We start from the raw sequence: 15,085 nt of genomic DNA on the forward strand, positions 1-15,085 counted from the left end.
TACTCTGTGGGCATTTTCCCAACCACTCTACTCCATGACAGGAAAGGCATTTCTGCTACATTAAGAAGTAGGACAGTGATGGGCCCCTCTGCTTCAGGAATGAGCCCTCTGGCCTACAGGCATGCTCTCTGTTCCTAAGATGATCTTAGTATGTCTAGGGAGAGTTCATGATAAAGGTTCACAGGCAAATTAACAGATGCCCACAAGGCCGGGGCTAAGAATCGGGACTAGCAGCTGTCCCCAAACATCTTTTCCTTTTCATTGAACAGGCAGGATTGAAGGTGGGCTACTCTGCTAAGTTTTTAGCAAAGGAAAAATTATCTGATTTTTACCAGAACTAATGTTAGCTCTTAATCACAAAGAATTGTTTTCATAAACCAACTAATAAAATGGCAAATAAAACTGCCTCATTAAAATTCTGATTTCAGAGATAAAATGCAGGGCCCGGCCGAGTGCGGTTGGAAGGGCACATGAATGTCTCGCATGAGGTGGACAGCAACTTGAACATTTCACTTAAAATATCATATGGTGTGCTTGAGTGTGATATTGTTATGTTACTGAATTACATACTTATGGTTTGGTAATAAAAGATTTTTATGTAATTAAAAAAGGGGCGTTATTTGTGTCAGACCCTGTATTATTATTATTGATATCAGAAAAAAAGCAAACAACAATCAGTGAAGAAGCCCTAATTCACTATTTCATTTGTAGAGAATATTTTCTGGAACCCAAGTTTCCAATTATTCAGGGGGAAGAAAAACCCTTAATGTTTTCTACCTGAACAGGGGAGTGAATATGCATTTTTTTTGGTTTCTGGTTATCTGTTTTATTGTATAAACTACAAATATACAAAGTTTTGAGCATACTGGGTTCTCACAATTCATTTTTATAAAATCTTAATAGATTTTTTATCATTAGGAATAAAATATTATAGAACAAAGCCAGATGAGTATCAGCCCCTTCTCCCTACTATACTAAATGTGCTATTTATCTCTCCTATGACTATTTCAGGAGCTTTATAGAAATATAATTCGCATGCCATAAAATCCAACAATGTAACATATTCAATGTAATGCTTTTTAGTATGTATACAGAGTTGCACAGCCACATCACAATCTAATTTTACAGTACTTCTATTGCCCCCAAATCAAGCACCATACCCATTAGCAATCACTCGCCATCCTTGCCCCTGGCAGCCCAGCCCAAGAAACCCAGGGCAACTTATCCACTTTCTGACAGTATGGTTTTACCTATTCTGGACTTTTCATATAAACAGAATAATACAACCCATGGTATTTGCATCTGATTTCTTTCACTTAGCATAATGTTTTCAAAGTTTATTCATGTTAAACATGTATCGGTACTTCATTCTTTTTATCGCTGAATAATATTCATTATAGAGATATACAACATTTTGTTTATCCATACATTTGGACCTTTGGGTTGTTTTTACTTTTCGGTTATTATGATGATATGCTGCTATGAACAGTTGTGTACACGTTCTTTGTGGGCATTAGGCTCTTATTTCTCTTGGGTATATACGAAGAAGTAAAACTTCTGGGTCATAGGGTAACTTAGAATTTAACATTTTGAGGAACTGCCTGACTGTTCTCCAAAGTGACTGCACCATTTGACATTCCCAGAAGTAGTGTGTGAGGGCTCCAATTTCTCCACATTCTCACAGACACAAGGTACTACAGCCATCCTAGTGGGTGAAGTAGCATCTCACTGCAGATTTGCTTTGATTTTCACTGATAGCTAATGATGTTAAACATCTCTTTATATGATTATTGGCCATTTGTATATATTGTTAGGAGAAATGTCTTTCCAGATCCATGCCCATTTTTTTAAAAAATCTGTTAAGCAGATTTTTTTCATTTTGCAAAAAAAATGCAAAAATGTTTTGCATTTGAAATGGTTTCATTTTTCTTCTTAATCTTAACAGATTTTTTTTATCATTGGGAATAAAATTTTATAGAATAAAGTGATATGAGCACCAGCCCCTTCTCCCCATTATCCAAATGTGCTGTTTATCATTCCTGTGAATAACACCATTTTAAATAGTGTTAATTTATCTTATTATTGTTGCTTTTTAAGAGTTCTTTATGCAATCTAAATACACGTTCATTATCAAATATATTTTTTTGTAAATATATTCTCTGTGGGGTCTTTTTCACTTTTTTGTTGATAAACCTGAAGCACAAAAGTTTTCTTTTTTTATTGATGAAATCCATTTTATTTTTGGTTGCTGCTTGTGTTTTTGGTGTCATATATAAGAAACTATTGCTCAGCCTTAGAAATATTTCTATATAATTACTACCTAGATTATAAATGATATATCACTCTTCAGCATGGTTGAAACAATTTATGTTCCAACTAACAGTCGTTAAGGGTTCTCATTCCTGCATATACTTGCCAAATCTTGATAATGTCAGACTGTTCATTATTTTGCCAATCTGTTGGCTAAAACTCTAGTTTATATTATTTTAACTTGCATTTCTCTATTTACTTTTCTCTCCCTCTTTTTCCATCTTCCTCTTTGTGAATGGCCTCTTCATGTCCTCTGCCACTGTTTCTGTATTTTTTCATTTTTGAAGACACTCTTCACATGCAACTAATAATTAATATTTCTCAGTTACATGTCTTGCAATATGCTTTCCAAGTGTCTGGGTAATCCTTTCATCTATTGGCGATTTACTTTGTTGAACTAGCATGAATTTTGCTATTAAGAAATTCCAAAATACTTTTTGTTGTGAGTTTTGTATATCTTTTTAAACTTTAAGTTATATAAATATTCTCCTCTAAGAAATGTTGCATTGTATTGACACTAGACACTAACAGAATGGACATAAGAACCAGCTATCTTGATGTGAATCTAGAGTCTACCATGCACTAACTTTGTAATCTGAGACAAGTTATTTAACTTTTCTGAACCCACTTCCTCATTTAAAGAATGGAGATAGTAAAAGCACCTATCTCATGATGTGTGGAACTCAAATGAGTTAAAGTATGTGAATTGTTTAGACTAATACTTGGAATATCAGCTATTATTATTTTCTTAACATTTTCAATTTTTCGATTTTGCATTTAGCTCTCTGATATAGTAGGAGCTGATTTTGATACATGGTATGAGATGAGCCTTTCATGTAACCCATCTGTCCCCAATTACCTCTAATATCTCCTTTGACACATGTTGCTTCTGTGTGTGTGTGTATATATATATATATATATATATATATATATATATATGACTCTTTATATATGCTCCATTTGGTCTATTTCTACCTTTGGTCATAACCACACTATTGGAATTACTACAGTTATAAAACTGTAAAACCATAATATGTTTTTATATCCAGAAGAACAGGTATCCCTACCTTGCTCTGTGCTTAAGATCTACAAATGAAGAAACTCACAAATTAAAAGATAAGAATCCCGACATTTGTATCCTCGGACTTGTGAATTATAAAATCACAAATGAAATATTCCGGTTATTATCTATGAGATGATTAGGAACTATAAGAACTCTATATAACTATAAGAATGCCACCTCTTTTTACCCCTAGACCTTTTCAAGTATTTTGTAGACAATAACGTAATGAATGATTCACTAAAAGCTATAGGAATAATAAACAAAGACTCCAGAATAAGAAGTAAAATGCTAGAGAACTTTTAGGAGATAATTTTGCTCAAGTATCCTCCAGGTACCAATAGATGATTTGAAATCTTCAACAAATCTTCACACCCCTTAAGTAGCAAAAACAACAGCAGAAGCAGAGCTGCAGAACAAAAGAACAACTATTCTCATTCAGTTCACAAAAACCAGAGTCTGGATTCACAGTTTCTAAAGAAATAGCCAAAGGAGAGTTAGACAAATTAGGATCGACAGTACAAAAATTTTACCCAGTAAAGACAGTTTATCGGTTATTCTAAAACATTGTACAGCAAATGCCTCAAACTGTAAAATCTAATGTGTAAATCCAAAGGATCTCAGTATAAGTGATATCCTACAATGGAAAGGAACAAAAACCTTGTAATTTTAGCATTGAGAAATAAATCTATAGAGGTGTTAGCAACTCACTCTCAAGGTACAAAGCTGCAGATCACATTTCTTGTTTGCAGTCACAGCAACTCAGGATATTTTGCAAATGATCTCTTTAACTTAACATTTGCAGGAAATCTTATAAAGAGGAAAAAGGGAAGTATGCTCCATTCTTCAATGCAGAACGCAACCTTTTTTTTCTCAGAAAATAACCCAGATGTGTTCTTAACTGTCTTCTCCTCACCTCGGATGCTACGTTAATGCGGCTCAGAAAAAAAAAAAAAAGTGTGTGAACTGCATGCCCTTGAGCACTAAATTACAACAGCCTAAATGTGGTTAAATACAGAGTACTTTCTACAAAATAGTATATATTAGAATAAATAGCAAAATCAAAGCAGAAATTATCAGCTCTGAGCTTTCTTCATACACTGGGTTATTTATTTGTGGCGGTGAAAGTATGTGTTTTTTAAAATCTGTCTCTTAAATAAAATGTTCATGTGGCAAAGACTTTGTTTTGACTTACTAAACACTCAGCCTAAGTAGTAAGTCTGAAGTCAAATTTAAATGTCATTCCTCTAAGAACAAACTCTGAAATCCCAAGTGCTGGTTGTGGCTCTAGAAGTAATAGTGAGACTTTAGGTAAGTCACCTAATAACAGTATGCCTCATTTTTCTTATTGTAAAAATGAGAAAACACAAATAGGTCATTAAAGTTAACTCAGTCTTTTACATTGGAGTGCGGGTGCCTGTAGCATATATTCCTACTGGGTTTACTTTAGGTTGTGTAGATGTTTGTTTATATAATAGCACTTTATTTTCTGTTGAAAGAAACCTCCAGCTCCATCATCCCACACACAAACTACTTCCGTTTTTACTTGAAAGAAATTCCTTTTCATGGTTCACAGTACATTAGAGACAGCTGCATTGCTGAGCTTCCTCCAGAAACTTTAAAAAGCTGCAGATGTAGCCCATGTATGAGATGGGTCATGGAACAAGACAATTCCAAGCGTTTATATTGCCACTTCTCTGGCCCTCTTTTAATGTTATATTTTCCGGGGTGTTGCCTGCCCACATTAAGAGTGAGTGAGTGAGTGAGTGAGTGTGTGTGTGTGTGTGTGTGTGTGTGTGTGTGTGTGTTTATTTTAAATCAAGCCCCAGAGGGAATGCAGGAGTTTTCTAATGTCACTATCTTGAGTGCTAATTTCCAAAGCAAGATAAGGTAAAAAGTACATTTCCAGTTAATGACATTTTAACAAGAGACAGTCACTACCTATTAACTTCCAAAGAGGTGATCCTCACATAAACCACACATTCTCTGCATATGTTTCCATATTGCCCTGGAACACACAATGTTTACCTGGAAAACTCCATTCTGGACTCTGAACCAGCAAGACAAGAATACTAATCTAGGATAGGAAGAATTCCAACATAGGACATTTCCAGCAGAAGCAGAGAGTTATAACTTAGTTTATTTCCAGAATAGTCCCTAAAATGGCATATACAGTCACAAAGACAAACTAGTCACTTGGGAATAACATACTGAATATAACTGGAGCGGGGGATAGGGCTGAGGAGCATCCAAACAACAATACGGTGCTTTCTGAGGGTATCACAAAGCCTAAGTCTCAAAAATTTTCCAGGAGCCTATCAGGTGTCCAAAGACTATTCGGAGACAGAGATTATCTAATTAGTATATCTTAGAAAGAGGAAATTTGGGATTCTCATTTCTATTTCACTCTCCCAGAAATGCTTTAGTTCATACTTGGATTGTTCCAAGTAAATTAAGACTTACTATCCCTTCTCCATCAATTAGGGGCAATATTTTCATAGTGCTAGTACAATTGTTTTACTAAACAGCAGGACATACTAATGTAATATTTTATGAAAGAACCTCTCAGTTGGATATATGGGTGAGTTACTCTTGAAACCAATTCATAAAAATGTCTTTTAAATAGATGATAATGAAATAGGTTTTTATCTTGGTCAGAGAAGAAGGGGGCAAAGCGGAAGGGGAGAGGTTCTCTCGGTAGGTAAAGAATGAACTGATATGTAGTGGCTCTAATCTAGGGTGAACCAGATCTCTGGGGTGGGGCGCTAACTTAAACAATTGCATCTTCCTGGGCTCAGCTCCCAAATATCTGGTTCAGTGGATTGGCGGCAGGGTATAGAGAAAGGCATCTCTAAAAGGACCTACAGTGATTCTGATGTAGGAAATACACTGAACCATGACGTGAGGAAAACTGCAGACCCCTTGCTTCTCCAGCGGATGAATACTAACAGCACGCTGCTAACGGGTTGCTTCCTTTTCCATAGCCATTGCCGCCGGCCAGCAGTCAGTGCGCCCGGCAACATCTGCAGGAACCCGCGTGTCACCTGATCCTGAATTCAGGTCTCCTCTGCCACACTGCACCAAGCTGCCACAAAGAAAACACATTGGCCAACTGCTATATTACTGTTGGCAAGCCCCAAAATTTGCTCAAAACCTTTACAAATGAAACCCAGCTGCTTAAGCTCAATACCAGATGTCTTCTACAATGTGTGGCTTTGATAGATTAAATTGAGCATAAGAAAGAGATGAAATATATAAAAATCAAATTTGCAAGATGTTTGTCATTAAGTCTGTTTAACAAAAAGACAGAAAATTATATTTTTCACTATAAGAGGTTAAGTAGGGTAGATTAATAATACTCGTAACAGCTACCAGAATGCTTGTTGTGAATAAACTGTTTGATGTACATTCATAACATCCAGGCCAAAAACAAATCTCCAGAAATTTCCATGAAAAAAATTCCATATGCCAGTGAAATCACATGATTTAGCACAAGGGTCCTTTTCCGTTAGACCCATCCCCCAATTTGAACAAGTTTTCAATCAGGGCATAGGAAATTAAGTAGGAAATATTTAGTGATATTCCCTGATTTCAATAAGCTGTAATAATCCTATGGAAACATACATATAAGAAACATGTGTGTGGCTATGCATAATATGTATAGGAAAGCATGGAAGTAAAAAGTCAATTTGTTTAGCAACCTCAATTAAGCGGCATCTACCCCTCTGTGAAACTGTGTCCCAATGAAACTCCTTTCGGTTGTTGTTTTCCAGGTCACTGCACAGCCTTCACTCACTCACTCAGCTGATCTCAGAGCCTAAGGTAAGCCCAGAGCCCACTCAAAGTTCTTCCAAAGAGCTGCTGCACATTCCCTCGCTCGAAGAACTGAGTTATTGGGTAAGTACAACATATTATTCCTACAACACTAACCTTTTCTTAAAAAAAAAAAAAAGAAAGAAACACAGAAAGACTTTGTAAGGGAATTTGAAAACAATACTCAATTGAGTATATTAACTTTAACCAAGTCAAACATTCAGATGAGATTCAACCCATGTAAAAGCGTATAATCATTAAAATTATATACAAGTATAAATGGCAGATTATTTTTTTCAAATTTGAAAAGAACTGTTGTAGTTTCCCTTTTAAAAATAAACCAAAACAAAGCTAAACACTTTAGCAAAGGCACAGTTTGAACACAAATGCTCCTACAAACATAATAACAGAAAGATAATTTCATGCAGAGTTTGCAAAACAAATCCGGCCTCAGATTTTCTGAAGCTGCATGCTATTGGCCTTGGCATAGCTTATGTTTGAAGGAAAACAGAGATGGCCAGAAAAATTTTAAGATGCCTTGCTACAATCAATTGTCTCACACTTGGCTGATATCTCATCAATGCAGGTCCCACATCACAGAAGTTCCACAATTGATGCAAAAGTGACATAAGTCTCTATTTCTTTACATGTAAAACTCCCATAAATATTGCGAAGATACCAAGATGAATTTAGGAACATTATGTACCGCAGGACACTGCCAGGCAATAAAAAACAATGAACTTCAAAGCCAGTTTTTTGCACATACTCAGGAGGTTTTTAAAACCTAAGTTAGACATGTACACTAATTTTACTCTGGACTCCAGAGGGGTCAAAAGCATAGTTTCAGATATAAAGTTCCCAGAATCTGATCAAATGAAAGGTGCATACAGCTAGCCTCAAACCTGTGGCCTGTTAAGGTCCCTAATGCAAAATTTATGAGATGTTCTTTGTGAGACATGAGGTTTGCAACTACCGGTTTAATAAAGGAGTGAAAATTTTATGTAATAATCTGACAGAACTAAAGTCTGCCAGGTAATTGAATTCCTTGTTTCATATATTATTTTTGTTACCAACTTAATACCTTGATTTTCTGTAATCCCATACTCCTTTGTTTCCTTTTAAAATAATTATGTAGAAACTACAGAAATACATTACCATTATTTTTGGTAGTAACATTTCCTGGATAGCAAAGAGCATGTAAAAACATTAAAGTGTTTTTTCTTTTATAATTTTCTAAACATATAGCTAACAGATAAGTTACTTAGCAGCCAACAGGAATTCATTATAAACAAAGGAGTCTAGGATTATTCATAATTCTATTATAAATGACAGTAGCAGTTGCTTTAGATGTTTTTGATTGTCAACCTAATCCAGAGCCTGTTCCAGAAAAGCTTCCCCTGCCCACAGTGTCTAGTTTTTCTATCTTGGTATTGGGTGACTACATATTCCAGCTGGGTTACACCTGATTACTCTAAGGGTCAATAGCCAATCAAATTCTATCTCCAAAAACATTAAAAATAAGAGACACTGAAACATTTATCAGTTAACACTAGAAAGTCAAGCCAAAAAAGGTCTTGGAATATCAGGGAATGCAGATACTATTTTGGGTCATGAGCAAAATAATGAGTATGTCCAGAGAGACAGACTCCTCTGGACACCACGCATTGCATGCACTAGGGGTACAGCAGCAAATAACATGGACAGTGTTTTCCTCCTGCTTCCAGTAGGAGAATGGCATGTAAAGTGATAAACCATGATATGTACCATAAGGGAAAAATACAACTCACAGTGAGGATAATGTAAGGGGTCTCATTTAAGTTATTAGGAAAGACTTCTACCTGACATTTAAATGGATGAGCAGAGTAGATAAGCAAAGAACTTTGATGCAGTGGAAGTGGCATATGTGAGACACCTGAGGGATGAAAGGTTTGGATCAGTTTGGACAGAAAAAGGTCAATGGGGTTGATGATCAATTAATAGTGCGATGAGCAGCAAAGGGAGTCATAGAAAGAGCTGGATTTTATCCTCAACGCAAACAGCATCCATTAATGAACTTTAAAGAGAAATGGGGGAAGAGACACATAGGAAAGAAGCTGGGAATGTCTTGAGGCCCCTCAGAGACAGAGATGAATGGAAACTCCAGTCCTTGGGGCCTCTGGGTCGCACAAGACCTTGTTGCCTTGAGCTTGTCTTTATACCTGCATGCAACTTCTTTCTCTACTTACATTTCTGTTCTTTACAACAAAACATATCAATACTAATAATGACATTTTACATGAATAGTTAGCTATTGAAAGAATGTGGTAAGAGATGTTATACAAACAGAAAAATCAGTTAATCCAAAAGATCAGTTTCTCCAGTGTTGGAAAAAAAATGGCAGGGCCCTAAAAGTAAGAACTAGGTTATTCTGAGCACACAGTCACAAGATCACCCTTAGATACTTTCATATTAAAATTTCACAAAAATATTAAGATGGCCAACGTAACTACTTTACAGATTTAAAAAACGTGTAATAATCAAGACCAACAGGGAGAGCAGGCTGACAGCTGCGGAGAGGAGGCAGGGGCTGAAGGGTGGGAGGACTGACCAAAAAAGAAAAAAAAAAAAGAAAGAAAAAAACTCATGGACACAGACAACAGTGTAGTGGTTTCCAGGGTGAGGGGGGGAAGTGGAGGAGGGTGCGGCCGATAAATGGCGATGGTCAGACACTTGACTTGGAGTGATGAACATACAACAGAGTGTACAGATGGTGTATTTTAAAATTGTGCCCCTGGAAACTATATAATTTTGTTAACCAGCATCACCGCCCATTAAACTCAGTTAATAAAACGAGGAAAAAGATCACAGAGTGAATATGGACCTAAAACGTAGCATAGAGAAAGCTTGATAGAGTTTAGCACATTAATGTATTTTCCTATAATTGTCAATACTTTGTTTTATTTAAAGATTTGACCAAGACCTGTGTGAATTCTAAAAATAAATGTGTATTTGAAAACTGAGGGAAAAACATATTCATAAATTTGTTCCTGGCAGTTCTAAATCAATAGAAGATTTATAAAATGTTATTTTAGATTCAACTGCTTACAAGTTAAAAAAAAACCTTAATTTGAATTACTCTGATTTTTCTAATGCTATTATTCATCAAGAAGTCTTCATGTACTTGCAATTTAAAAATAAAAATTACCTACATACACATATTTATACACACAGACATATAAATGACTTACATATTTGGTTTCCACTACTATTAAAAACATAACTAACTTCTCAGAAAAAGGCACAATCAAATAATCAGAGTTTGCACTGAATAGTTATGTGAATTTCTACTATCAAATCTACTCAGCAGAATTTGAGAACTATAGTTTAGTCACTTTACTCCCAGGTAAATGATCACAGAGATAATATTTCTTACATCTGTGATGCTCACCACAACTTGCAGTCATTGCCAATTAATAGGCCAAGATTAATTGTTGAAAGTGCCACATAATAGCTGTAGTAGAAAATATTTTAAACACAGAAACACATTTATGCATCTAACAGCTGTGTCAGTCTAACAGTTCAAATTTTCACTATATTTTGCCATATGGTAACATGGATCATTTTTCACTTAAAATATTACCAAAAATGGTTGCCCTCTAGTAATATTGCCATTCTTATTTTGAAACCACACAGTCACAGCCATGTTTGTTATCCATCTGTTACTGCATTCCTTATTTGCCTTAATGTTACTTAAAATATTTAATAACAATGATTTTTCGGAAATGTAATTTAGTATCAGCCAGGTCAAACACAAATATTGCAATAGGGAACCTGTGGAATAGGAGCTAGCAATGAAGAGGCAGGGTGTAAATCTGGGTTACATAAAACTCTAAGAACCATAGAGATTTGTAGCTACTTTTTTTTTATTGGATTTAGGGATTTTCCTGTATTTAAAAAGATCTGATTCCTAATAAATTCAATATGCTCTTTTAAAAAATATGATTCCTACTTCCTATCTCACCTTTTCCCCCAACTCTTTGTTGATGTAGAATTAGTATTAAACTGAAGACGAAAATTTCGCTGCCACTTTGATCTTAGTCTGATTGCTATAATAATTTATACCATGATCTCATGGGGGAAAAACACTGCAGAAATTTTCACATATACATTTAACAGGAAGCTCAGTGAGAAGTTCACCTTTTTAAAATGCCAAAACATGAGGCCCATCCATGTCAGGAAGGGGACAGTGTTGCCACCAATGTGTGGGAAAAACAAACAGTAAGAGTCTATTAGTTTGGGGGGTGTCAACCTATTACATTTATACCCTCACTAAATTCCTCTAGTAGAACTTAAGAGTAGTGGTGACCAAAATGATGCTTTAATACTATTTGCACATTGTACTACATTCATCAAAATTGCCTGTGAATTCTGCACGGTGTTTTGAAAAGTAAGAAGCAGGGTGGTATAAATACCTCAATCCTTAAAATAATATATTTTAAATAGAAATGAGCAGTACAGATTTTCACCATTACAGTTCATATTTTCACTTTTACAAGAAGGCAATTCTCCATTTCACAATTCCTAGCTTTAAAAGATGGACTTCTGAAGCAATCACAATGTGCCAATATAGAAAACACGAAGTTCAAAACATCTACCAAGATGTACCTTTGCTTCCTTTCTTCTAAGCCTGTGCCTCCTCAACTAAAACATGTAAGATAAGATTTAAACAGTGATGAGGTTTAGGCTGATGAATCACCCTACACATGAGCCAACTGAGCTACAGTGTTCCAAGTAGGAAGAGTTCTTTCCCCCTATGGAGACTTTGCGGAGCTTTGTACCATTTAAGGTGCAACCAGAATAGCGTACATATTCCTTCCATATAGAACTTTAAGTTTCCATATATTTAATTTAAAAATAGTTTATTAGCCTGAACCTCACACTCTCCAAATGTCTCAAATTATCAATTTGAAATATACGCACTTTAAATAAGGATTTAAGGTCTTAGAACATTCGTCTTGGCTTTGTCATTCACTTGAGTCATAGCCACTTCAAGTGTCTGTACTTCCTATTTTACCATTTTTGTGATCATCATTCTCATTGAACTATATGCAGAAGTAATAATTGTAAAGATGACAAGATGGCAATGAATATTAACTGTGAATAGTGAAAATTGATTAGTCTTGGTTAAACTCATAGGCTCTGTTTACAGCACATTCTTTCTTTAGCAGGGAAAAAAATCATAAAACCCATGAAGCTTACTTTTCATAAAAAGTTATAAGTGGAAAAATGCCTCTCCCTAAAAATTAAAAGTTCACTGGTGACAAAGCTAGAAATACAAGTTGAGATTTAGTATGTTAATAACACTAAAATGAGCTAGGAATTCTTTTAAATTTTATCTCAATTTCCTTTCCCAGCTTGGTTGCCTCTTATACATGCAAAATTAATATTATTAATGATCATACTGGTCACAACACACCTGAAGAGAATACTATGAAGATACTACTATTCTAAGTGTTCTATATGCATTTACTCATTTTGAAATCAAATCAACCCTAAGGTCAGTATTATTATTATCCCCATTTTACAGCTGAAAAAATTAAGACACTAACAAGTCACCTCATTTGAGTTTACACATCTAATAAGTGGTAGAGCTAAGATTCAAACCTGGTCATTCTGGGTCCAGAGTTCATACTCCTAACCACTATGCTACAGAATAAGTTAGAAATACACACACACATGAAAGTGCCCTGGACAGGGAGTCAAAGGCTACGTTACCTGTAGAAAAGCAAGGAATGTCTCTGGGTTTCAACTTCATCAGTGGAAAAGTAAGACAGCTATACATTATTTTCAGGTATATTCTAAGCCTAACATTTATGATTCAAAGATTTGCTCTTTAGCCTATGGTCTCTTTGCTTTTTGTTAATATACATCAATAATGAATTTAGGTATTCATATATTTCAAGGTAAACGCTAAAAGAAAATCAAGTTTCCCTCAGGCAATCAAGAAATAGTGGAGCATGATTATAGGAACAAGAATTTCACATCCCATATATCATGCTTTGAGCTTCCTGAAATAGCCTAAGAAACGGTTACCCTGATGCCTTTCCGGTCTCTTCTGCTAGGTACAAGATTATAACCATTTTTTGGAAAATAGCAAATCAGGTCAATGAATGACCTATTGTTCCTTCATCTCCACACACAAAACTCCTTTGAGTTACACATATCTACACCCAAAATTTAAAGCATTTTCATATAGCCATGCCATAAAATACAGTACTTTAATAGTGTTATGGAGTACTTTGAGATTATGAAAACATCCATGTTATGAGTGCCGATCAAAAGTGCATGCCAATTGATAATACACATGTCTCAAAAAAAATAGTATTGTCAAATTGGTTCTGTAAAATGCATTCACAAGTACATGAGGTTGAACTATAAATGCATTTTGATCTCATACATATTCCCTTTGTCCCCTGGCTTAATTTTATAAAACCTCTTTCTCTTTATTTCCAACCTCGTGACTCTCTCATTGCAAGTCACTATCATAGATAGTTGTTTCATATTCATTATGTTTCATATTCATTAAGTTATTTCATATTTATTACCTTTCTTCTAACTTGAAGATACTTCACCAACTCTTATAAATATTCTTTCATTTATTTATTTTTAAATTGTTATCCTTTAGTCAACTTTATACAGGAATAATTCTTCTGGACAAAATGATCACTAAGTAAGCCCTGTTCTTAATGTGGATAAACTTCTGACACAGTCACAAATTATAATTATTGCCATTATAAAACTAGAAATTTATTCCATGCATCTATATAAAAATTCAAACAAACTTCAAAGTTAATTAGCTAACCTATAAAAATCTAACAGTATTCAACTCAAAATGATCAAAACAAAGTTTATTAGAGTTGTAATTTTCTTAAATTCTTCACATACAAACTGTCACAGTATGCTGACAATCAACTTTATTAAACTCTAAGTTCCAAACTGGATTGCACTTAATTCTTAATTGCTAGAGAAAACAGGAACGTTAAATCCCTTTAGAGTTATTCTATTATCTGAAAGCTTTGCCCTAATAGAGAAAATAGTAAAATTACAGAGCAGTTGGAGGATGAGGTTTGAAAACGTTGAGTCATTCAACTTCTCCCCTGAACTTTCCATTCTGTGATAAAAGCCACAAAAGCAGACATTAACGGAGCCCCCTGTCAGCACTGCACCGCGGGGCACTGATCTCCTTACCCCTCGTGCACACAGACAGAAGAAGGAGCAAGGAAATGTGAAGCTGCCAGTTTAGTTCTTCCAGCCAGCTCATTACAGCAGGACAGCAGTGAGGATGACCTTCCCGCTGAAGCCTCCTGGTTCTTGCCTTTCCTGCTTTCAACTGAGACTCCTCTGCTGCCACTCATGTTAGAGCTTCAGGCAAGCCTGCCAGCAGGCCTGAGACGGACTGTGGGAGACAAGCCTGTTACAAACTGGTGCTGTCACCACAGAGACTTCAACCGATCCCCTCGTGGGGAGGACAACAAAGGGCGGTGGAGACCCAGAGCAGGATTGTTTTCTTAGGAAGAGAGCGTGCCCCGGCTGTCCACTCAGGGGCTGCCCAGCACATGCGGGTGCCTCCTTCTGCCCAGCGAAGCCCAAGGCCCAGGTCTCTCGGGCAGCTCTGCAGGGATTCCAAAGCAACACACACCTACGCTGTGAAATAGGCTGTTTCTCTACTCAGGGTTTTCTCTGGGCTAAAATTGTTAACTGTTTGGGAATTGTGCAAAGACAAGGAGAAATAAAATGTTATTTTTGATGAAGTGGTAGTAACACTGCAACCCATCCAGTGTCAGTGATGTTATGGTAGCTTTCTCACACTGCATCTGCATTTAAATAATGAAGTAAATGCCTTCGAATCAAGCACACAGGTAT

At 35.8% G+C, this 15,085-nt stretch overlaps 1 protein-coding gene across 1 annotated transcript in view; it reads right to left on the reverse strand.

Moving 5' to 3' along the window:
* The window catches only part of BMPR1B (bone morphogenetic protein receptor type 1B), a 96,744-nt gene extending 82,096 nt beyond the window's left edge, over positions 1 to 14,648 (reverse strand). Inside the window, exon 1 of the mRNA XM_054591716.1 lies at positions 14,411 to 14,648. Within this exon, the coding sequence (XP_054447691.1) occupies positions 14,411 to 14,483 (73 nt within the window). The 5' untranslated portion in view covers positions 14,484 to 14,648. The remainder of the gene's footprint in view (positions 1 to 14,410) is intronic.
* Positions 14,649 to 15,085: the final 437 nt, after the last annotated feature.

The sequence above is a fragment of the Pteronotus mesoamericanus genome, unplaced genomic scaffold, assembly GCF_021234165.1.
Source record: "Pteronotus mesoamericanus isolate MK-2021 breed Mesoamerican mustached bat unplaced genomic scaffold, CSHL_Meso_final scaffold_232, whole genome shotgun sequence".
Lineage (NCBI taxonomy): Eukaryota > Metazoa > Chordata > Mammalia > Chiroptera > Mormoopidae > Pteronotus > Pteronotus mesoamericanus.